Source organism: Trichechus manatus, unplaced genomic scaffold (genome assembly GCF_000243295.1).
Source record: "Trichechus manatus latirostris isolate Lorelei unplaced genomic scaffold, TriManLat1.0 scaffold00049, whole genome shotgun sequence".
In the NCBI taxonomy this organism is placed as follows: domain Eukaryota; kingdom Metazoa; phylum Chordata; class Mammalia; order Sirenia; family Trichechidae; genus Trichechus; species Trichechus manatus.
The window spans coordinates 13,769,096-13,795,473 of NW_004443985.1; the positions used below are offsets into that span (position 1 = coordinate 13,769,096).

At 35.4% G+C, this 26,378-nt stretch overlaps 1 protein-coding gene across 2 annotated transcripts in view; it reads left to right on the forward strand.

Moving 5' to 3' along the window:
- The window catches only part of TOP2B (DNA topoisomerase II beta), a 74,832-nt gene continuing 48,454 nt past the window's right edge, over positions 1 to 26,378 (forward strand). Inside the window, exons 1-5 of one of the 2 annotated variants that reach the window (XM_023732257.1) lie at positions 1 to 100; positions 12,743 to 12,913; positions 13,818 to 13,908; positions 15,240 to 15,303; positions 24,346 to 24,491. In XM_023732257.1, the coding sequence (XP_023588025.1) occupies positions 35 to 100; positions 12,743 to 12,913; positions 13,818 to 13,908; positions 15,240 to 15,303; positions 24,346 to 24,491 (538 nt within the window). In that variant the 5' untranslated portion in view covers positions 1 to 34. The remainder of the gene's footprint in view (positions 101 to 12,742; positions 12,914 to 13,817; positions 13,909 to 15,239; positions 15,304 to 24,345; positions 24,492 to 26,378) is intronic. The other variant, XM_004377375.2, reaches the window with a different exon arrangement.

The following is a 26,378-nucleotide window of genomic DNA, read 5'->3' on the forward strand; positions in this document are numbered from 1 at the left end:
CGTCGTGGGGACCTGAGAGCCGGAGGCACCCGCCATGGCCAAGTCGGGTGGCGGCGCAGGAGCGGGCGCAGGCGGCGGCAACGGGGCGCTGACCTGGGTGGTGAGTAGCGGGCGGGCGTCCCGGCCGCCGCATTGTTCGCGGGCGACGGGGGAGGGAGAGGGAAATCCCGGGCAGCGAACGCGCGCCCCGTCGGGGTCTCGCCAGTGCACCCCCGCCCCTTTCCTTTCTTCTTTCTTCTCCCTGCCTTCATGGAGGCTCAGGCTGTAGGAGCGTAATGTGCACTTGAAACTTTGGGACCAGAGCGTGAACATGATATGGAGTGCCCCTTCCCCTTTTTTCCCTTTCCCCCGACTCTTCCTGGGCAGCCGGTTGTGAGTGCGTGGGGAGGGCGACAGTGCTTGTGTGTCGGTGTCGGTCAGCACTTTCTCCAAACGTGGTAGGAGAAAATCCCGGAGAAAGGGGTGTCTGTGTGTGTGTGTGCGCGCGCGCGCGCATGTATTCTAAATGCAAACATTTCTGCTGCTCTCACCTCTCTTGGAAGAATGATTTTGGCGGGGCAGCAATTTACACCTGAATCGGGAAAGTCTGTTTGAATTGAAAACGCGTTCGGGATTGCAGTTTCTCAGCAGTTGATACACCGTAGATGGTCCATCTGTCAGGGTGGGATTATTCAAAGAAGCGCTCACCTGCGTCAGCAGCGCAGGTGAAATGGGTGGGGCTAAACGGAGTGTGCTGGAGAGGGGAGTGAAGGGCTTAGCCCTGGAGTTAAAGGATTTCGGCGCTTAGTTCCTGCTGGGAAGTAAAAGTAGCGGAGGGAAGACCTGGAAAGGCCCGATTCCCACGGCAGATCGATAATTCACTGGCATTTCACTTGCTCAGCATTGAGTTCAGACCGGGGTCATTTCCCACACAGAAAACTCAGTTCAGCCAACTGACTAGGTATTTAGGAAGGGGGGAAAACGCGTTACATTTCTCAGAGATTTTTGAAGGCCCACCCCCTTTTTTAAACAACCCAGGGAAACTATTATATTGGCATTTTTGTTATTTTCTTCATTTTCCCTTTGCTTGGGTGAGGTGTAGGTGATTTAAAAGCAGCCGTTCCTTATTGACAAGTGTTCGTTCTTTGTAAAAAGTATGTTACTGATAGCAGAAAAAATATTTTAACCATTTTTGTTTGCCAAGGTGCCTTGCAAAATAACTTGCCAGGCTTATTGACCATCTTTTCGAATTTTGTTAGTGAGATTACTGCAATAATGTAGTATGAATGGGCTAGAGCTAAGAGAGATAAAATGTCCGATAATTAATTAGTGGTCCATGTGGACATGCAAGGTTGGGACTGAGGAGAAGGGATTGAGTAAATGCAAAAGAATGATTTTAAATATTGATGGCCTTTACCCCAGTTACTAAAATCAAATAACATCTGAAAATGGACTTAGCCAGATGGTATTGTGAGTTCTCGTTACTCTTTGGAAGTGTTAAGGCCTGATCAGTGTTTCCTCTGAGGATCTCTGATTCTGTAGCGGTAAATATTTTGCTCCAAGATTAAATTGTTTGGCTTTAACATACATTTGATATTAGTATTTTAATTTACTGTTATTTAACTTTGCACGTAATTAAATGACCACTTTTTCTTTCAAGCTCAATAGGAAATTGTCTTTTAGTGAAAGTTGGAGGGTCTCATTCAACATTAGAAAATTCATTTGAAACTAAAATTGATTAATAAAAGAAATAGATACGTGCTTATTTTTATGTTGGTATTTCTGTCTTTTATTAAATTATGACAATACCTTGAAAAACAAATTATTTTAAATCAAGGTATTCAGGTTCTGAATATCTTCTATGTGGACAGCTCAGTAATTACATCCATGACAAAATATTCACTTTTTAAAAATATAAGTGCATTTGTTATCATTGGCTATCTTTAAGTAAAACTTAAGTGTCAAAACTTGTGTTAAAACTCATGATTGGTATTCACATGACCTTGTAATCTAATGTGGTTATCTTTAATTTTTTGTACTGAATTTCTAATTTGCTTGAAAGTTAGTCTGTTTTATGTGGTTCAGTTATATGGCAACAATAATAAAATAGTAATAGAACTATTGCATATTATTAAATTAATAGCCTTGAATATATTATTATTTTTCATGTTAAGACTAGAACTTGAGATGCATTTTTTATTTTCTATGATTAAGATTGGTTGTTCGCAGAAAGGAAACCCTGGTGGCATAGTGGTTAAGAGCTACATCTTCTAACCAAAAGGTCGGCAGTTCAAATCCACCAGGTGCACATTGGAAACTCTATGGGGCAGTTCTACTCTGTCCTGTAGAGTCACTATGAGTTGGAATATGACTCGATGGCAGTGGGTTTGGTTTTTGGTTTTTTGGTTTGCAGAAATTAAAGATTTTTCACCCTGCAAATCTTGTATTCTATTGAACTTTTAAAATTCGATTTTTAAAAGATCTGTTGAATAACTTATTTTTTGGAGGACCAGGAAAACATTTCTCTTTTGTCAAGTCTCTGTAAAAATACCCAAATTGTTAATACAAAAATCAGAGACTATGGTGCATATGAATTTTTTTTTTTCTGGACGTTTACCCCATACCGATTGCCATCAAATCAAAGTTTAAACCTAAGTATATAGTTCTGTTTTAGCAGGATTAAAAGACAGAATTTTGATGGTTATGCTAAATATTTGATAAGGAAGAAAAAGTATAATTTTGATCTAATAAAAAATAACTTTTAGCTCTGAGTCCCTTCCATATTTTGTTGGGCTTTTGGAATTATAAAATATTACTAAAAAGTTAAATATTTCAGACTTTAGTCATCTTTTCAACATTGGGAGGTAAATTTTGGCTTTATTCATAAATGGCATTTCTTTTCATTATAAAACTAATTATGGGTAATATGGGAAATACAGTAAAACAACAGAAAGAAGTAAAAGTCACATAATCTCTTTTTTATGTTTTTCTTCCAGTTGAATTAGAACTTTTTTAAAAATACAATCACTCCTACAAATTCACTTTAAGATTTGATGTTTAAATTTATTAAGTCAGATTATATGAACATCTTTATGTCCATATATACATCATTGATCATAGACTAGTTGAATTTTATGGGAGGCAATATAGCGTGGTAGCTATGAGCATGGGTTTTGATGTCAGATTGATGTAAGTTCAGATCCTGTCTCTTAACACATAGAGTCGGTGGAACTTTGCTCAATAATCCTAACCAGTCTAAGCCTGTTCTCTCACCTGTAAAACAGGGTTGTTTTGAGAATTAAATGAGGTAACATATGTAGCACAGTGCCAGGCTTAATGTTTGTTATTATTGGCAAAGTTCAGTAAATGCATACTCAGAATAATAGATTGCAATTGCTTTTACATAAAGTATCTTTTAGCTAGATGAAAGCATATTAATTTTTCCCTTGCAAGAGTGTGGGGGCTTATTTCAGTGGTAATCTATTTCAGAAGAAGGGTAATTTTGCCTGCTATATTGAAGCTGATGTTATATTGCCACCTGCTTGTGGATAACAGGAAGAGAGAAAAATGGAATTAGTTCCTGATAGCTTTTCTTCTTTTTAAGGGGGGAAGGCATAATGCCATGTGTTGCTGGTACTGACTTCTGCTGAGGTGTACAGCAGTATGTGTAGTTAACATTTACTGCATGAAAGTTTACCCTTCAGTATCTGAAAGTCATAAATAAGATAGACGATTGACATTAACTTCTCCTTTTAGTAATTTATTTGGTTCGTGTGTGGTTTGCCGTATCATAACCAGATTTTTAAAAATATTAATACTAGAATTAAATTAAAAATTTTAAATTTGAAAAATACTGTAAGTATGGTAAAACTCTTTTGAGTTAAAATTGACAGCAGCTATAAAGGCTTCTCTGAAGGAAATAGAGTTTCTTGAATTAATTCTTAAGTCTGCGTTGATTAACAGACCATAATAGGCTATTTCATTCTGTCAGTCTTGTCAGTCTTTCATCATGTTTAAGTTGTTATAGCAACTAAATTTGTGGAAATATGAAAATAAAGTTAATTATGTAAATATTGATTTTCTAGTAGTACTCTAACTTGATAAATTTTTAAAATTTTGTAGTGGAAGGGTTTAAGCATTTTTAAAAATCATAGTGGCCAGAGTAGTATAATGAGCCTGCCTCTATCCATCATAAAGCTCTGACAATTATCAACTCAAGACCACCTACTTTTCCCCTTCTCATTATTTTAAATCAAAGTAAATCCAAAGATTATCACTACATCTGTAAATATTTCAATATGTATCTCTAAAAAGTCTCTCTTTGAAAAAAATAAGCACAATTAACATTGTAGTTTAAGTAAAATTTCATTGAAATAAATGATACACATTTTTCCCCTATCAATATTTCTATTTCAGGAAACATGCCTATATTTAAATATTGTTTAAAGATTTTTATTAAGAACCTTGCTTTAGTAGCTGGCTTTCAAGCCAATTCTTTGATAAACTGTCTGTCCTCCTAATTAAAATCATCTCGGAATCAACTTGACAGCAACAGGGTTGGAACAGGATTGTCCCCATAGTTAATCTATTCACTATTCCCTGCACAAGTCATGCTTGGTTTTACCACTTGGCCTTTGCATGCTTACCTTCTATTCCAGGAATCCTCCGTCCCCCGCCCCACCATTTCTCTTAGGTTTTCCAATCTAAATCTCAACTACTCTTTCAAGGCTAGCTCTGAATCTTCTCCAAATTTTTACTAATCTTTTTCTTTCGCTGAACTTCTGTTACTCTTATGGATCATAAAGCATAGTTCTTTTTTTCTTTATGTAACTCTTACGCATGATAATTTTGTTTTAACAATTAGATTACAAACTCCAGAGTCAGAGACCAGGTATATTGTATCTCTTATAGTGGTTAGCAAAGAGCTCACATAAAATCTAACCTCAGTTATTGTTAACAAGTTACATAGTTGACATACCAACTTTTTGAAAAGTCTTCTATCCTTAGGACAAGTGGTCAAGTAGCAATGTTTAGAGACATTCTCAAGTACACATAATAGCAATATTTAGAAATACTTTTTAGAAGTTATGTTACATTTTTCCTAACAGAAGTGTCTTCACATGTAGTTTCAAATCTGTTACTCAGATGATGGCAACAGTTGCATTTTACTAAGTATGCTTTAAAAATAAGCCTCTTCCATATTTTTAAAACTCTGAATACAAATACCTGCTGCTGTCCAGTTGATTCCGACTCCTAGCGACCCTTTAGGACAGAGTAGAACTGCCCAAGGCTGTAAATCTTTCCAGAAGCAAACTACCACATCCTTCTCCTGCTTCAATACAAATAGGTCCCCAATTTTTTTTTTTTTTAAGTGTGATAGGTATTACTATTAACTTCTATTTGCAGAGAAGGCAATAGGAGTTGAGACATTAGGTAACAAGCTGTTAGGCACACAGCTAGGGCAAAGGTGGATTTAAACCAGGCTTATATTCTTAACCATTATTTTACTTAGGCCTCCACTTTAAAAGCATTAAAAAAACAAAACAACTCATCTTTAATACCCTGATGTGACAGGATACAAAGAACCTTCTGGGATATACTTATCTCTTTGTACTCAACTTTCACCTCACAAAAAGCTAGTGTGTTTAGGAGATTTCCTTTTCAGGGTAGGTGTATCTGGTATAGCATAATGAGTCAGAAAATGGGCTATTAAATCAGATCACCTGGTTTTATAATTCAGCTACTTCTACCACTAGCTTTGTTAGCTTTGGGAAAATACCTAGTTTCTCTCCAGGCCTCAGTTTCCTCATCTGGGAAAAGGGAATCATAACAAAAGCGCCTACTTCATGGAGCTCTTATGAGGTTAATTGATATTATCCATATAATTTCCATAGTGCTTGATACGTTGTAAATTCTCACATGACTATACACATATATCGCTTCCTTTTTAAAGAAAAATACAGTGATCGATGTTTTTATTCCTTTTTTCTTAGAGGCCAAGGAATTATATTTTTATATTTATTGGGCGCTCTAAGCATTCATTAGTATCTTAAGTATTCTTCATCTTCCACTGCTGTCTTTGCACCTTGGTTTGGGAGGACATTTCTGGAGGAGCATAGATGGGGGACAAATTGTTGGGTTTTGTTTTTGTTAATGGTGAGCAGATAGTACAGACCCTCTACATTTTTATATAGGTGAAGTATGACTAAAATGAACATCAAGAGATGGCAGCCTTATTGGAGAGAAGGGGAGGAGATGTTACACAGGGGTAAGATGAAATCTGAAGTGGTTGAACAGAATGTAGAAGGGGCATGTTGCTAGGCTGCCAGCCCCAGTCCCACCCTTGTTGGCTTGGTGTAATGGTGGAGTTTCTGTGCTGATTATGTGAATGAGTGGCTCAGTTCTTTTTTAGCACCAACTGGCAGACCACTTCTTTCCCCTTGTTTGGCTGCAATTCATTCTTCCATAGAAAAATAGGAGCTGGAGATGGCTGGCCCAAATGGCTGTCTCTCAGGTGACAGCTCTGTTCATGGAATAATTTTTTTTTTTTTAAACAGAATGATCAAACAGGAATTTGTGTTATTGGAATGTTTTTCTTTTCTGGTAATTAAGAAGTGTTCTTGATAAAAACTGTTCTTGAATAAGTATTAAATCTATATTATTAGGAGTTAGCAATATTGAAAAAGTGCTATAAAATAGATTAATATTTTAAAATAGATTTTATACATTTGTTTTGATGTGTTTCTTTTATTTTTAAAATCCCCAGTAATGCAGTGTTTAATTTGGCAGCTAGCTTTTGAACTTTAGAAAAAGTCAATTATAACATCATTGTATATGTAAATCACAAAGAATAGAATTAAAATAACTTTTAGGTATGTGAAGGATACTTATCTTAATATGGTGATTATTTTACATTTTCACTGACTTTAATTTTATATGAGAATGAAAATGTCACCTTCATTTCTTAGATTACAGTATAATTGAGTGCTGGAATCATTATCACTGTAAATAGTTTGGTAATTTGTCTACATGAACAATTTAAGGCTGTGAAATAAATTACAAATAAACAATAAGTTTTCAATTGTTACCAACCTTAATGAAAATTTATTCAGAATGCTCTTGATAACTATTTTCAAAGGCATATTTTTAATTTTTATTCATTGTGAAATACTGCATGCCATTACTATAGTGCATGATATTACTGTGAACATACAAGAAAAAAACCATTTGTTTGAATCAAAACACTCCTTTTCAAAATTTAAAAATAGCCTAATTCTCGTTAACCAATGTCGTAAAACAATATGTGTACTGCTGTTTCATGAGAAACTATTTGTTCTGTAAATCTTCACCTGAAGTACAATTTAAAAAAAAAAGTAACCAAAGGAAAAAAAATAGGCTAATTCTCTTGACCCAGAGGTATCAAATATACATCACCTTCCATTATCATTTGCTTTGGTAAACATGTAGATATGAGTTTGCTGATCTGTATTTGTTCAAACTGATTTTCTGATCTCCTTTCTGCGTATTGTCAGCAACAATGTTAAAAGTGAAGAGCTACCCAGTGTTACTGTTTTAGAGATATGAGATAGTGGTGATAACAATTGGGGAGATTTCTCATTTAACTTCTTCCTTCTCAGGCCAAGGGTGTTTGTATTCATATCTGTTCTGGGGACAGGGCCAACCCACTGAATGGGAGGAGTTGCTCTCTCTCCTTAATCCCAGATTAAACTGGACTAAGATTAAACTAGATCTGAAAGAAACCATTATTCAATGTTTCTGTCAGAAAAGTCTTTAGGTGTCTCTGGGAGAACCTCCTGTTTGCTGCCATTGAGCCAGCAGCAGTGCAAATTACCACTTGTTGAGAATGGGAAAGTAAAAGACAAACCTGTTTGCAATGTTAATTTCTACTTTCTGCTCTGCCAAAGGAGCCCTGGTGGCGCAGTGGTTAAAGCACTTGGCTGCTAACTGCAAAGGTTTGCGGTTCCAACCCACTAGCCGCTTTGTGGGAGAAAGATGCAGTAGGTTGCTTCCCTAAAGATTTACAGCCTTGGAAACCCTATGGGGCAGTTCTAGTGTGTCCTACAGGGTCGCTATGACTTGGAATCGACTCGATGGCAATGGGTTTGTTTTTGGATTCTGCCAAGGCTGCCAGTCTTGTTTATTTTTGTTTCACTTAGCTTTTTGCCTATATTCTCTTGAGAAAGTTGGGACTGCAGAAGTAATGAGTAGGTATAAACAATGCCCGTAGAAAAAGAAAACTTCAGCTTTATTTTAAAAGCTACTTATTGCTATGGAGTCCATTCCAATTTATGACAGCCCCGTGTGTTACAGAGTAGAACGGCTCCATAGGGTTTTCTTGGCTGTAATCTTTACAGAAGCAGATCACCAGGTCAGTCTCCCATGTACCTCTGGGTGGCTTCAAACCACCAACCTTTAGATTAGTAGTTGAGCACAAACTTTTGAACCACCCAGGGACTCTTATTCTAAAAGCTAAATGGATTAATTGTTTTCACTTATATGGATTAAGAAACTTTAAAAAATTCCTATTATATAAGTAGTAAGTATTCATTATAGAAAATAAGAAAACATGTATGGAAAAAATAATGGCACATTTCTACTGCCCAGAGATAACTTCTATTAATATTCTGTTAGGTATATTTCATATTTTTTCATATGCATGTGTATGTTGTATATACTTTTTCTGACAAAAATAGGTTCATATTTAGTATATACTATTTTGTAACTTTGTTCATTCAACAGTGCAGTTTTTTTTTAAATTGTGGTAAAAATAAACATAACAAAGCATACACCAACTCAACAATTTCTACATGTACAATTCAGTGACATTGATTATATTCTTCAAGTTGTACAACCATTCTCATTATCCTTTTTAAAAATAATATTTTATTGTGTTTTTGGTGAAAGTTTACATAGTAAATTAAGTTCCCATTGGACAATTTCTACACAAGTTGTTCAGTGACATTAGTTAAATTATTCACAGTGTGTTAACATTCTCATTAATTACATTTGGTGGTTCTATTTCCAGTACTGTAGTTTCCCTGCCCCCCTTTTCTTCTCATCTTTGCTTTAGAGTATTTGTTAATCTTTTGGTCTTATATAGATGGTTTTTTAATGGAGCCCCGTACTCACAGGTAATATCCTTTATTTTGTGTGCCTATCTGTTATTTCGCTAAAAGGTGACCTCAAGGGATAGTTTTGGTTCAAGGTGTAAAGAGTATCTCAGGTCGATAGACTCAGGGAGTCCTCCAGTCTCAACTGGTCCAGTAAGTCTGGACTTTCTAAGAATTTGAGGTCTTCTTCCATTCTATCTGGGTCTATTTATTGTGGTTCTGATCAGAATGGTGAGTAGTGGTAGCCAGGCACCATCTAGTTCTTCTGGTCTCAGGGTAGATGAGATGAGGCTCTGGCTTGTGTAGACTTTTAGCCCTGTAGACTAGTTTCTTCTCTGAAACTTTGATTATTCTCATTATCCTTTTCCAGATAATTCTAGCACCATTAATATAAACTCAGTGCCCCTAAGCAAAACCTTCCATTTTCCCCCTCCCTCCCACACCTTGTACCATTAATTGTTGGTCGCTATGTATTTGCTTATTTCATGTAAGTGAGATCGGATAGTATTTGTCCTTTTGTGACTGACTTATTTCACTCAGCATGATGATTTCAAGCCATACATCAGGGCTTCGTTTCTTTTTATGGCTGTATAGTATTCCATTGTGTGTATATACTACATTTTATTTATCTAGTCATCTGTTGATGGACATTTTCACAATAGCCAAAAAGTGACTTTTGGCTATTGTGAAAAGTGCTGCAGTGAACATTGGTGTACAGGTTTCTCTGCATTCCTGCCTTTACTTCTTCGGGTATATGCCTAGGATTGGGATTGTTGGGTCATAAATTCTATGTTCAACTTTTTGAGGAACGGTCAAACTGTTTCCACAATTGCTGTACCCTTTTACATTCACACCAGCAATGGACGAGGGTTCTAGTTTCTCCACATCTCACAACACCTATTGTTTTCTTTTTTTTTTTTTGATCATTGCCATTCTAATAGGAGTAGGTGGTATCTCATTGTGATTTAATTTGCATCTCTCTCATGGCTAATGACCTTGAACATTTTTTCTTGTGCTTGTTGGCCATTTGAATATCCTCTTTGGTGAACTGTCTGTTTAAGTCATGATCGAGAGTTGATTTGAGATATCTACAAATGACCTCAAAACGTCTATTTTATTGTGGTATTCTATAAATGATAAAAAACCACTTGTCATCATGTCCATTCTGACTCATGGTGACCCCACGTATCCCTTAATGCTTTCTGTTACTTTAAATAAAACAGTACCTCTTTTCTTTCCTCAATACCTGTGATAGGCTGTATCAGAAAAAAAAATTTTTTTTTTTGCATGGAACACTTTAAGTATACTGTTACATTTAATTTCTAATACATATATATCTTCCTAAGGAAAATTCCAAATAGCAATCAGACAAAGCGAACTACATTTCACATGTTTTCTGATTTTTGAATCCTTTTTATTTTTTATTTTTTAAAGCAAGAATGACAACTTCTTGAGCTTGATAGGGATCTGGTAGGTCTGAGCCAAATATTTCTATTCCCATGTACTCATTTTTGAAGAGAAGTAAAAAGGAAGGGATGGGGATAAAGAGTCTGATCTTAGTCGTTGTGATCTTTGTTCCAACTATTCTGAGGATTCACTTTTCTTAAAGCAATTATGTTTTTACTGTTAGATTTGTTTCTATAAATTAATTATCACATCATGAAAAGTAAGGAACATGATTAGGCGTTTAGAGACTATTGGTATTTTTAAAAAATACAGTTCATATCTCTGGCCAACTAGTTCATCATTTAACTATTGACAGAAGTCGAATATGAAGACTATCTTAGTTATCTAGTGCCGCTGTAACAGAAATACCACCAGTGGATGGCTTTAACACTGAGAAATTTATTCTCTCACAGTTTAGGAGACTAGAAGTCTGAATTTAGGGTGCCAGCTCCAGGGGAAGGGTATCTGTCTCCTGTCGGCTCTGGGGGACAGTCCTTGTTGTCAGCCTTCCCCTGTTCTGGGAACTTCTCAGCACAGGGACCCTGAGTCCAAAGGACATGCACTGCTCCTGGCTCTGCTTTCTTGGTGGTAGGAGGACCCCGTCTCTCTGCTTGCTTGTTTCTTTTATATCTCAAAAGAGTTTGATTTAAAACATAACCTAATCTTATAGATTGAGTCCTCACTCATTAACATAACTGCCTCTAATCCTGCCTCATTAACATCATAGAGGTAGGATTTACAACACATAGGAAAATCACATCAGATGACAAAATGGTGGACAATCACACAATACTGGGAATCATAGAGTAGCCAAGTTGACACACATTTTTGGGGGGCACAATTCAATTCATAATACAGACCCTATGAAACAGAATTATTATTTTTTTGTCTAAAAGTATTTTTAATTGACTCTGAGGAGGGCTAATGGGTAATCTTATAAAGGAAAGAATCTGTAAGAATATAGCTTAAAATCTAATAAAGTTATTTATAATACTCATTTTGGCACTTTGTTTTATGTAAAATTTATGGCATTAGGAGTTTATCATTGAATGTTTGAATTTCCATAGGGTTTGTATGTTACAATTCTTATTCTGGTCGTGCATTGTGATTTTAAATATACATTTAAAGACTATGTAATGATTTTTTTCATCACAATTTTAAAGATGATGGTACATCTGCCTCTAAGACCTGAATTGAATTGGTATACTGCTTGTTTAAAAGAACAAAATCCTTTTAGTTTCCAGTGTTTGTCTTCTGATTCTTTTATTTCTACTAAAGTTCAGAGACCTGTGAATATATCTCACCTCTCATTGTCTTACATTTGAGTTACTTTTTAAACTCTGAAGTAATTGACCATCATAATACCCTTCTTTTAGTGGTATGTTATATTTCTTAGCATTAGGGAATTCCAGTGGGAGACAGGTGTGCTCTCTGCTATTATTCAGAAGATAGGGAAATCTCCAGACACTGGAAATTTGAGTTTGGGATCCTCATCTGCTATAGGAGTGGTTAGAATTGGGATCACCAATGTTTGCCTCCTTGAAACTGGCAGAGAAGCTGGAGTCAGAAGGTGCCTCAGGAATGGGGCACCCAGAGCTGATGCTTAAGGAATTATTAACCTGCATATGTGTGAAATTAGATATTTATAAGCCAATGCTTGTTAGTATTCACAGCCATATCAGTGGATGTTAACTGCATAGGTTAACATTTTGCCTGGGTTACTATTGCCTACCCTTTACTATAATCTTCAGTAGCTTAATGGCAAGGAACCTACATCTGCAAGTTTTAGGGACCATATAGCCAGCCAGGTTTAGTGGGCATCCGATTTGTGATCCTATCACCTGACCAGAACTCAAATTCCTTGGGAAGTTTTGAGGACTACAAAAATTAACTTGATATCTTACAGAATTAGGAGAAGTTTATATTTCTTGATTGAATAGATGTTCTAGTTCGAGTGACTATGTATACCCTCTTTTTTGGGCTGAGTCAAAACTGTAGCTTTATTTTATACTTTAAAAAGAGCTAGACTTTTGGTAAATAGACCTATGTTCTCTTTCGGTTTTCAAAATCAGTGAACCTGAAAGATAATTTTGTCATTACAAAGAAAATGTTTGTCCATGTGTCCATACAGATTTTAGGTTTCCCCTTGGTAGGTTATTTAAATTTGATTTTTTGGTTAATTTTAGACTCTTTTTGATCAGAACAATGCTGCAAGAAAAGAAGAGTCAGAAACTGCAAACAGAAATGATTCTTCAAAGAAGTTGTCTGTTGAGAGAGTGTATCAGAAGAAGACGCAACTTGAACACATTCTCCTTCGTCCTGATACATACATTGGGTCAGTGGAGCCATCGACACAGGTAATTATTTGCTGAAATGTATTGAAGTTCTTAGGATATGTGTATCTATCTACTTTTTACTATCTTGTACAATTTTTGTGGTTATATTCTTTTTAGGCACTCAATTACCTGTCTTTATAGTCATTAGCAAAGTACGGGGAGAAATCTAGGAGAGGCAGAATGTCTTTATTTTCTTCTGGAGATAAATTCGATCAGAAGAAAGAAGTGTAGAGTAAAATGGAATAAATAGAAAAACAGTGCCTTGTGAAGTTTTTAATGTTATGGCTTACTTCAATGATAGTAGCTTTCACAGTTTACACATATGCACGCATACACACACACGAACACTAATGACTGTCATTTCATCCTTAACTATAGCGTACTGTAGACTTGGCTTACATATATTATTTCATTTGATCCTAACAATTTTGGGAGGTAGATATTGTTATCTCCATTTTGCAGATGAGTAAAATGAAGCTTAGATAAATTTAAGTAACTTGCTCAGATCCCCCAACTAGTAAGAGCTGGAATTCAGAGCCCTTTGACTTGCTGTCATGTTGTACTCACATTATTTTTCTATGCTACTTATATTACAGAAAAATATAAAGCATGAAGTATAAAGTAAATAAGATGTTTTTGTCTTTTTCTATTTTAGTTAAATACTATTTCTGATGATGCTTGCTGCTTTATATTAAAACTGACTTTATGTACTTGATGCAAAATGAACAACTTCTCAAATTTGAAGTTATTTAAATTCAATATGAATACAGTGAAATTGGCTTCAACTGAAGTCGTATATATTTTTCTACTTTGAAGGTCTAAGTATTTCTGTAGAGTGAATGACAGAATTTGTGTTTATACTATTAAAATTGATGTTAAGGATTTACAGAATAAAAAAAGTTTTTGCATTTTTGTCTCATTGCAGCTGATGTGGGTGTATGATGATGATGTAGGAATGAATTGCAGAGAGGTTACCTTTGTGCCAGGTTTATACAAGATCTTTGATGAAATTTTGGGTGAGTACTTGATTACGATTTAAGGCATCTCTTTGTATTAATCTTATTATAACGTCCCTCTATTTAAAAAGTCAGAACTTACAGTGCAGATTTTAAAGGGACATCTCTGGCTTTTATGCTACATTTAAATATACTTCAGAAAATTCATACCAGTAGCTGTAATATTTTCATATCTCTGCTTCATACCTTTGCTTCATTTTGTGGATCTGTAAAATGAATGTGTTGTATTTGATGAGCAGTCTTAAAGTTGGTCAATGGTCCTGGGTGTGCAGTCATCTGGAGTTGTGCCTGGGGGACGTGTTAGAAATAGAGATCACAGGGCCTGATCCTTGCCGATCCACTGAGTCTGAGGTGGAACGTGACAAGTTTGTACCTTTTTTCCACCAACAAATCAGTACTTCTGCTGGGCTGCCAAGCTAAGTGGCTTCTGCCCTCTCCCACTCACATGATTAAGTGAATCACAGTGAGGGGTGCACTGATACTTCTTGACTCCTATGAGATGCTGGCACTTTGGAGGTGTTCTGAACCAAGGACTTTCTGGGATTCTTGCTCTGCCACCTCATCAGTGTCATTTGAGGTTTCCAGACAGTGGGATTGTGTGGGTCTCTGAGGTTCTCTTTCCTTTTGGGTAGAGCTTCATCCTCTCAGATCTTTGGGGAAAGGGTAGGAGAGTAAAACTGGTTACTTAACATTTTGTGCCTCCCAACTATCTACCTAATTTTGCTATTTTAGGTTACACTGTGCTTATTGGGGCATTTTTTTAAATGATTTATGTTCAGCGTGACAACTGGCTTGTTTTTAAAATGTTTTAAAGCAGTGCTTAATGCAAAAATTTTTTATTCCCAGTTATATAGCATTTAGAATTTTGATTTCTGGGGGTGTTAAAGATTTTACCTTTGTAATTAAAAAATAACTGGTTGGTTTTGGTTCATCTGTCTATAAAATCACGTTTATTGAAGGAGAGCAAGAGAAAGTAGTTATTTGTTACTAAGATAAAATACAATTAAACCTTTTTCTTTTTAACTTTTCAGTCCTGGATTAGGATGTTATAAGAGAAGATGTTTACTTTTATTTATTTTATATGTCACTAAAACACTTCCCCTCCCCCTCGGTTTTGTTTACATTTGCATTACTTAAAGTAATCTGTGATATAAAATTTTGGAATATTATTCCGAAAATACAGTTTTGTATTAGAAGTTAGCAATACTTACTGTCATTAGCTATTATATGTAGATATTTATATTAACTAGTGATGCGTATGTGGTTGCGTCTATGTATTTGTTTATTTACATTATTTCGTATATTATTCATCAAAATGTTTAATTTTATAGTTAATGCAGCTGACAATAAACAGAGGGATAAGAACATGACCTGCATTAAAGTTTCTATTGATCCGTAAGTATATTTTAAGGTTACTTTAAATTTATATGCTAAGTAAGTTGTTTTATTCAGGTAGTTCCTAACTTTTGAATATTCCTCAAATGAATAATGTATATGGCTAGTACTCCTTAGATTCCCTGTCGCTTGAGACCTTGTGATTTTTGCCTCTTTTAGCCAGAGAGAGCATCATACTAGTTTGTTTCTGTTCTCTGTCATTCATGACCTTTTCCCCCAAAGTACGTCCCCACCTTGCTGTGGGAGCTCTTGGAGACCTTTTTCTGCCTCTTGCCTTTAGTGCTGTGGACGCTGTTCCACATGCTGGAGTAATCACTCCATCCTGTCTTTCTTACGCTTACTTTGGGACTCAGGGCCAAGGACTGTTAATACTATTGCAGAAACATTTTGGGTTAAATTGACTTTTCTTGACTGGCATTTGAACTTTTCCATTATTTATAACATCACTTATAAAATAGGAATTGCTGATGTTAAAGAAAATATACCAGCTGTTTAGCTAATTAGATCTCATTGTGATTTTTTTTGAGGGGGGTGAAGGTGAAACTAATGATTTTAAAATAGAAACATAGTCCTCACATTCATTTTTATGTTTTCACAGACATGCCTTTTGTAAAATATTTACCCTTTATAATTTTATTAGAAATATAGCATGATTTTACAAATTTTCTTTAATGAACATGAAAATTTAACAGTTCTGGTATAGCCTGCTCATCAGTATTCTAATTTCAGATGGCATAAGATTAATGATATAGTAAAAATATAACTTATATTTGCTTTTAAGATGAAATTAACTGTATCTTATATGAAAATTCTATTATGTAAATATGCTATTGAAGTTCTTGATGTTTCTTTTTCTTCCTTTTTTCTTTTGGAGCCTATCTATAATGAATACATTCTTGAGAATTTATATGGTAAGGTGCACTGGAGGTTTTTTTTTCCTTTAACACGGGACATTTTTAAGTTACGATCCATACAGAAGTTTAAGATTGTTTTAAGGAAATTTTAGCTGTCAAGGTTCCTTTTCTTATTTAGGAAATTGTAAGTTAAAAACAATACCATCGATCATTTATCGTGTTTTAGGAGAACTAATTAGGAGTAATAGATCGTGTTGTTAGGTGCCGTCAGGTCAGTTCTGACTCATAGCAACCCTATGCACAACAGAATGAAAGACGGCCTGGTCCCACGCCCTCCTCACAATCGGCCGTTGCTATGCTTGAGCCCATTGTTGCAGTCATTGTGTCAGTCCGTCTTGTTGAGGGTCTTCTTCTCCTTTGCTGACCCTCTACTTCACCAAGCATGATGTTCTTCTTTCTCCAGGGACTTGTCCCTCCAGATAGCACATCCAAAGTACATGAGGTGATGAGGTTTTGCCACCCTCGCTTCCAAGGAGCATTTGGGCTGTATTTCTTCCAAGGCAGATTTGATCGTTTTTCTGACAGTCCGTGGTATATTCAGTATTCTTTGCCAATACCATATTTCAAAGTCATCCATCTCTTCTTCTGTCTTCCTTATTCATTGTCCAACTTTCACATATGTATGAGGTGATTGAAAATACCTTGGCTTGGGTCAGGCGTACCCTAGTCCGCAAAATGACATCTTTGCTTTTTAACACTTGAAAGACGTCTTTTGCAGCGGATTTGCCCAGTGCAATATGTTGTTAGATTTGTTTACTACTGCTTCCATGGGCATTGATTGTGGCTGTAAGTAAAATGAAATCATTGACTACTTCAGTCTTTTCTCTGTTTAGCATGATATTGCTTATTATTGGTCCGGTTGTGAGGAATTTTGTTTTCTTTATGTTGAGGTATAATCTATACTGAAGGTCTATGATCTTTATCAGTAAGTGCTTCAAGTCCTCTTTGCTTTCAGCAAGCAAGGTTGTGTCATCTGCGTAACGCAGGTTGTTAATGAGTCTTTCTCCCATCCTGATGCTGCATTCTTCATATAGTCAGTTTCTCTGATTATTTGCTCAGCATACAGATTGAATAAGTATGGTGAAAGGATACAACCCTGATGCACACCTTTCCTGATTTTAAACCACTCGGTATCCTCTTGTTCTGTTCGAACTACTGCCTCAGTCTACGTACAGGTTCCCCATGAACACAATTAAATGTTTTGGGATTCCCGTTATTGTGGTGTTACCCATAATTAACAAATTATGTTGTGATCCACACAGTCGAATGCCTTTGCATATTCAATAAAACACAGGTAAACATCTTTCTGGTATTCTCTGCTTTCTGCAAAGATCTATTTGGCATCAGCAGTGATATCCCTTAGTCCACGTCCTCTCGTGAATCTGTCTTGAATTTCTGGCAGTTCCTGGTCCATATACTGCTGCAACAGTTTTTGAATTATCTTCAACAAAATTTTACTTGCATGTGATATTAATGACATTGTTCAATAATTTCGCTATTCTGTTGGATCATCTTTCTTTAGAAAGGGCACAAATAATGGCTGTCTTCCAGTTGGTTGGCCAGGTAGGTGTTTTCCAAATTTCTTGGCATAGACGAGTGAGTGCTTCTAGGATTGCATCCATTTGTTGAAACATCTGAATTGGTATTCCATCAGTTCCTGGAGCCTTGTTTTTTGCCAATGCCTTCAGTGCAGCTTGGACTCCTTCCTTCAATACCATCAGTTCTTGATCATATGCTACTTTCTGAAATGGTTGAACGTCGACCAATTCTTTTTGGTACAGTGACTCTGTATTCCTTCCATCTTCTTTTGATGCTTTCTGCTTTGTCCAGTGTTTTACACATAGAATCCTGCCATGTTGCAGCTCGAGGTTTGAACTTTTTCTTCAGTTCTTTCAGCTTGAGAAATGCCAAGTGTGTTCTTCCCTTTTGGTTTTCTAGCTCCTGGTCTTTGCACATGTCATTATAATACTTTACTTTGTCTTCTTGAGCCACCCTTTGAAATCATGTGTTTAGCTCTTTTACTTCATTGTTTCTTCCATTTGCTTTAACTACTCTGTGTTCAAGAGCAAGTTTCAGAGTCTCTCATATCCATTTTGGTCTTTTCTTTCTTTCCTGTCTTTTTAATGACCTTTCTCTTTCTTCACGTATGATGTCCTCAATGTCATCCCACAACTCGTCTGGGTCTTCGGTCATTAGTGTTCAATGCATCAAATCTATTGCTGAAACGTTCTCTAAATTCAGGTGGGTTATACTCAAGGTCGTACTTTGGCCCTTGTGGACTTGTTCTAATTTTCTTCAGTTTCAGCTTGAACCTGCATTCGAGCAGTTGATGGTCTGTTCCGCAGTCAGCCCCTGGCCTTGTTCTGACTGTTGATTTTGAGGTTCTCCATCATCTCTTTCCACAGATATAGTTCATTTGATTCCTGTGTACTCCGTCTGGAGAGGTCCACATGTATAGTTGCCATTTATGTTGTTGAAAAACGGTATTTGCAATGAATAAGTCGTTGGTCTTGCAAAATTCTATTGTGTGATCTCTGGCGTTGTTTCTATTACCAAGGCCATATTTTCCAACTACTGATCCTTCTTTTTTGTTGCCAACTTTTTCATTCCAATCACCATTAATTATCAATGCATCTTGTTTGATAATTTGATCATGTTTGATCAATTTAAGACTGTAAGAAGTTGGTAAAATCTTCAATTTCTTCATCTTTGGCCTCAGTGGTTGGTGCGTAAATTTGAATAATAGTCATATTAACTGGTCTTCCTTGTAGGTATATGGATATTATCACTGACAGCATTGTACTTCAGAATAGATCTTGAAATGTTCTTTTTGGTGATGAATGCTATGCTATTTCTGATGAGTTTGTCATTTCCGTCATAGTAGACCATGATTGTCCAAACCAAAATGGCCAGTACCAGTCCATTTCAGGTCACTAATGCCTAGGATATCGATCTTTATGTGTTTCATTTCATTTTTGACAACTTCTAATTTTCCTAGATTCATGCTTTGTACATTCCATGTTCCAATTATTAAGGAGTGTTTGCAGATGTTTCTTCTCATTTTGAGTTGTGCCACATTAGCAAACGAAGGTCCCAAAAGCTTGACCCTATCCATGTCATTAAGGTCAACTCTACTTTGAGGAGTTCCCCAGTAGTATTTTGAGTGCCTTCCAACCTGAGGGGCTTATCTTCATGGCACTATATCAAACAGTGTTCCACTGCTGTTCATAAGGTTTTCACTGGCCAATTTTTTAGAAGCTGATCGCCAGGTCCTTCTTCCTAGTCTGTCTTAGTCTGGAAGCTCAGCTGAAACGTGTCCACCATCGGTGACCCTGCTGGTATTTGAAATACTGGTGGCATAACTTCTAACATCACAGTAACATGCAAGCCCCTACAGTACGACAAACTGACAGACAAGTGATGGATATCTTAAAGCTTTTTGTAAGTCCGAATTTAAAGATTCTGGTTGAAAACTAAGAAGAACTGGCTTTCCTTAAACACATTCTTGATGAACATGCTTGGAATTCTTCTATCTTAATTGTTACTAGACACATTAATCAACAATGTGGACTTTAAAAAAAAGCTTATATAGAATCCCAGTGTAACGAAGTGACAAAGAAGTTAGCTATATGACAGTTCTGTAATCTAGATAATGGCTCTGGGTAGTATACTTTGCATATCAGTTTATTATTGATGTTGTACAAAGAGTAATTCTATTTAACTAGTGCCTTTATCACTTGCTTTTTAATCCACAAATATTTTTGTATGCGCATTAGAGTAAGATGGATTTATAACTGAATTTATTTGATTCTTAATGTCAATCACATATCAATTTATTCTTATTTCCCTCTACTTCATTTAAACTACCTCTGCCAAAAAAAAAATTCCTTGATTTTTGTATATATATAATTATTGTCAGCTAGGACAAGGAAGAAAGAATGCATTTTTTTACCCTCTTTTTTATATTTTTCCTGTTTATAAATTATTGGTGAGAGATTATTGAGCCGTAATTGAATTTTATATGTATTTTAAAATGGCGAATGGAAAGCATTTTGTGCGAAATTACTGTTCCTTATGTTTTATTCCTGAAATTCAACCATAACATTTTGTCTTTTGTGAATTTTGTCCATAAAGTCATTTGTTTTTTCCCTTTTCTACATATTAAAAAAACCAACTCATTGCCGTCAAATTGACTTCAACTCATAGTGACCCTATAGGACAGAGTAGAACTGCCCCATAGAGTTTCCATGGAGCGGCTAGTGGATTCCAGCTGCCAACCTTTTGGTTAGCAGCCAAGCTCTTAACCACTGCACCACCTGGGCTTCTTTCTATATATAGTATAGAATAAATGTTATTTTTATTAAAATGAAGTGTAGAGATTTATTTTTTGCTTAAGTTAGATCTCTTAGTTAAGAGATCATTTTAAAGAAGAATTAAAATGGGAAAAATTTATCTTATGCTATTTATCCAGTTGACCCAGTTTTCTCTGCTGTCTGTTTTCAGTATCCTTTGTGTTTCATTCTTAATATTTCTGTGTAGTGGATTTTTATCTTTGTTTGTGCTTTGTGCACATATACTTTGTATTGTGTAAAGGAGAAGTTAAATTTAAAAAAAAGTTGATGGGTTAAATGATTAGGATGTGTAGCACAGCTTAGCTCTTATTCTGTATTTTTCTGTAGTACTCTGTGATGTGGGAATACTAAAAGTTAAGGAAACAGCCATAGTTACAAAAGGCATAGAAATAGATTAGGAAGGGACGTCCTGCAGAATTTGGACCACTCTAGAAAATTAGAGAATTTGGAGCAATGTCTTACATGAGTGCTTAAAACTCATTAAATAATATAACGTAGTGGTTATTATTGAGAACAACTTATCTGCTGACATCTATGATAAAAAAAATTATGGAAAGCACATTAACAAAATTCTAACTATTCCTATAGCTTAAAGTATTCTTTTAGTGTTGAAAAACTCAAAACTATAGTTTTTTAAAAAAATAATAGACACTCAGGCTAAGATATATATCCATATATATTTTTTAAAACAAATGAGATCACATATACTGTTTTATATTTTTAAATTTTATTCAGTATATTGTGGACAGCCTTTCTTATTAACTAAAATAGATCTGCTTAATTCTTTCTAACTCTTCCAAAGTATTGATTATGTCAGTATACCATAATTAATCTCTTTCTAGTTGATGAATATCAGATATTGTTCTCCAGGGGTTTTTTTGCTTTAATTATTTTTGAAACATAATTTGTGACTTATTCAAACAGTATTCTTATTCCTAATATTTCTATGAGAATTATTAATGGAGCAAAAAATATAGAATTCTGAATTATTGTTTACAGATTACAGAAATAAATATCAGATCTGGAAAGTGATATAGATTTAAATTTTGTAATGGACAGATGACTTGATAGAAAGTCCAGATCTCATACTCATACAGACTTACTGGATGTAGTAGATACCAAATCTTAATTTTTTCTAAACTGTGAAGGTAATCAATTTACATGATGCCTATCTTAATTAGAGTACTATATACTAAGTAGGGTCAGTATGAGTCAGGATCGACTTGATGGCAACGGTTTTTTTTTTTTTTTTTTCTTTTTAATACCAAAGAGGATGAAACACTGAGGTTTTCCTATGAGTGTTTTGACTTTTGTGTCATTCTAAGATGCTTAGGATCTGTACTTTTCATTCTCTGCCTTTCTTTTTCTCCTTTACAGTTCTTTTCTATTCGTTTATAAGCTCCGTGAAGTTACTTGTGGAAAAAAGGTGCTTAATAAATTATAGAGGGAGCCCTGGTGGTACAATGGTTAAGCATTCAGTTGCTAACTGAAAGATTGGTGGTTCAAACCCGCCAATGACTCTGCAGGAGAAAAGACCTGGCAGTCTGCTCCTGTAAAGACTACAGCCTAGGAAACCCTGGGTATGGGGCAGTTCTACTTTCTCCTGTAGGGTTGCTATGAGTCGGAATTGACTCGATGGCACACAACAACATTAATAAATTGTGGGTTATAAGCCAAAGCTAGGAACTGTTTGGGAGTATAAAAAAGTATTGTTTAATACATGACCCTTGTCGCTAAGATCCACTATTTTAGCTCTGGAAATACGATACACAAGTGAAAGAACAGTAAGCAATTTGAAATTGTTATATACTTAAGTGTTCAACCATTTATGTTGCAGAGAGTATTTACCCCCAAGTGAGATAATCTAATTTATCTCTGAGATCTCCTGTAAATTTAGGGTTTTATTTTTTTGGCTAGTCGCAATATAAAGAGGGTTGAGAAACACTGGGGCAAAATGGAAGAGCTGAAGTTATAAAGTGGCTGTCGAAATTTGAGTAAAATTTGGTTAGACAAAGCAGACAAGACATTGTAAACAAGGGAAAGACCAATGTAACAAAGAAATTGAAGAATTGGGAATCAATATAGACAAGTAATAAAACCGACCTGAAGGAAAATTAAGATGCAGTGTTGCAGAGTAGGAGCCCTGCTGGCCCAGTGGTTAAGAGCTCGGCTGCTAACCAAAAGGTCAGCAGTTCAAATCCACCAGCTGCTCCTTGGAAACCCTATAGGGCAGTTCTACTCTGTCCTATAGGGTTGCTATAAGTCAGAATCGACTCAACGGCAACGGGTTTCGTTTTGGTTTGGTTGCAGAGTAGTGGCAATTAAATTTGGATGTAAGCAGGGACGTGGATAATGACCTTGAACATGTAGTAGAGAACCTTTAAGCTTGATTTTATAGAAAACCTGGAACTACTGCTGAGTTTGGAGCAAAATATTGTGTTGTGACAGCTTTATTAAATCTGTCATTATGCAGAATGTAAGAGGAGTGGCTAGCAAGAAGACTGTTGAAGTAATCCATGTTTGAGGTGATACTAATCTAGACTCATACTGGCATTTGTAATGAGGAGAGGACTGATACTGATAAGAAATGCATCTAATAGGAAAAACTAATATGTCTTGATGATAATCAGTCTAGAGAAAGTGATAAGTCTAGATCAAGAGATGTGAATACAAAAATGGTATCAAAATTCTAGCTGTCTTGGAGAATTGACTGTATTAGGGAGATAGGGAAAGGAAAGTTGGTTGCTGATTTGGGAAAGGAAGACAATGTGTTTACAAGTTATATTTTAGTTAATTTTTTTCTTTTAATTAATTAATTCCCCCTGAGTCTTTGGCTTTCTTTCATTTTGATTTTTGTAACTTAATTTTTTAGTGGAACACCTATTTCTAATAACTTTTGAGAGATTAGGTATGTAGGTATGAGTAAAAACTGTGTGTCTAAGAATAATTGAAAGTCAAATTGGCAAATGGTAGCTATTTACTTTCTAAAGCCCTGTCTCAGTGCTGACTACAAAGCTGTGTTTCTTTGCAAATTTGGCTTTTAAATAGGTAAAGGTATCGTGGTATGTAACATGCATAACAAATAGAGTCGGCAACATTTTCCATCTACCTTATTGCCTGTATCAAGCTGATGTTAGCTGAAGGAGCCTCTGCTCAATACCACTGGAGGCTAAAACTGATGGTTTTGTGATGGAAAAACACCTTAAAAGAATGAAAATATCTGCTTATTTAAAAGCATTAAAATTAATTTATAAAATGATTGCTCCAATACAAACAGTTCTATATTTAGGCTGAAAATGGGACCCATTCCAGGCTGTCCCTTTTCCGTCTGTTGTGTAGGTTAGGCAGGAAATGAAAATGACAATGGCCAGTGGCTCTGAGAGCTTGTGGTTCCCCTGGTAGTGGAATAATACAAGGAAGCAGGAAGATCACAGCTAATGCATGTGAAGAGAAAACTTGATTTCTAGCTGACTTTTTGTAAAAACTTCACTGCTCTTACAACTTTATGGGAAGCTGAGAAGAGTTTCTTTCCTGAAAAAAACTGCATTACTGTTTTGCAGATCACAGTGATCCTAATTTGAGTTATGTACTCAGGGATAGAAATGTGTCTTCAAGTGTTTCTTGAAATATAAACTTAAACAGTGCCTTCTAATTGATAATGGCTGGCATCTTGCTTATAATCACTCAGGTTTATTCTGGATTACTTTACTTTTTATGGAATTTAATCATTGTATCTTTAATTATCTTCAGCTCTAATTCTGCTTCTTTATTTACAGTGAATCTAACATTATAAGCATTTGGAATAATGGAAAAGGCATTCCAGTAGTAGAACATAAAGTAGAGAAAGTATATGTTCCTGCTTTAATTTTTGGACAACTTTTAACATCCAGTAATTACGACGATGATGAGAGAAAAGTTACAGGTGAAGTCTAAATGGTTGATTGAAATTTTGATGGAAAAATATTGTTCTCTTAACATAAAATCTCTAACTTACTATTTCTATATAAAAATATTATAGAAGGGGAAACTTGTACAGTTTTTTGGTGAGAAAATCCTTTTCAGAATTAATATCTGTAAAACACTGTTGTACTCAGACACTTGTACACTAATGTTCATTGAAGGATTATTCCCAGTAGCTAAAAGGTGAAGACAACACAAGTGTCCATCAAGAGATGAATATATAAACAAAATCTGGTACATAACATACAATAGAATATCATTCAGCCATAAAAGGAATGAAGTTCTAATACATGCTACAACATGGGTGAACCTTGAAAACATTATGCTAAGTGAAATATGCCAGATATAAAAGGACAGATATTGTATGATCCCATTTATATGAAATATTTAGAATAGACAAATGCATAGAGACAAAAGTAGATTAGTTGTTACCATGGGCTGGGTGGAAGGATGTAGAGTTACTGCTTAATGAATTTTGAGTTCCTGTTTGGGGTGATGAAAAGGTTTTGGAAACGTAGTGGTGATGGTTGCACAACATTATGATTTATAACTCCAGGATTTATATACTCTTAGGTATATAACCAAAAGACTTGAAAGCAGGAAAAAGAATTGAAAGCAAACAGATACTTGTACATCAGTGTTGACTGCAGCATTATTCACGATAGCCAAAAGGTGGAAAAAATGTAAATGTTCATCAACAGGCAGATGGATAACAAAATGTGTTTTATTTACATTCATATATATGTGTATATATATACACACATATACATATATATGTACACACACATATATACATACATATACATATATGTACACTCACAAAGAAATATTACTCAGCTATAGAGGAAATGGAGTAAATGATACATGCTACAACATGGATGAAACTTGAAAATATTATGCTGAGTGAAATCAGTCTGTTACAGAAGCACAAATGTTGTATGATCTCACTTATATGAAATATCTATAATACGCAAAGGCACAGAGACCAAAGTGCGTTAGTAGTTACCGGGAAGGGAGGGGGATGGAGAAGGAGTCATAGCCCAGGGGGCAGTTGATGCCACTGGATTGTACACTCAAATATGGTTCAAATACTCAATTTTATTTGTGTATATTTTGCCACAATAAGAAAAAAGCTACTGTATGTAAGTATTATCTTGATAATACACTGGCAGTGATATTTTAAAAGCTTGAATCTGATAGTACATTGACTTTGACATTAGAACTGCTGGATCTTTAACTTGACTGACAGTTGGAGTTTTGATTTAGAGTACTAATGGAAGTAAGACCAGTGTGACTCCTGTATGTGTGAATTGGTTATTACATAAGCGCTGTGTGTTTTGGGATTATTTAATCTTTTTGTGGTAAAAATATATATAACAATATTTGCCGTTTCAACATTTTTTTACGTGTACAATTCAGTGACATTAATTACATTTATCATGTGTAACCATCACCACTGTTTGTTTCCAGATTTTTCCATCACCCTAGCAGAAACTCAACTGCCCCCTGGGCTATGACTCCTTCTCCATCCCCCTCCCTTCCTGGTAACTACTAACACACTTTGGTCTCTATGCCTTTGCGTATTATAGATATTTCATATAAGTGAGATCATACAACATTTGTACTTCTGTAACAGACTGATTTCACTCAGCATAATGTTTTCAAGTTTCATCCATGTTGTAGCATGTATCATTACTCCATTTCCTTTATAGCTGAGTAATATTCCTTTGTGAGTGTACATATAATATGTATATGTATGTATATATGTGTGTGTACATATGTATGTATATGTGTGTATATATATATACACATATATATGAATGTAAATAAAACACATTTTGTTATCCAT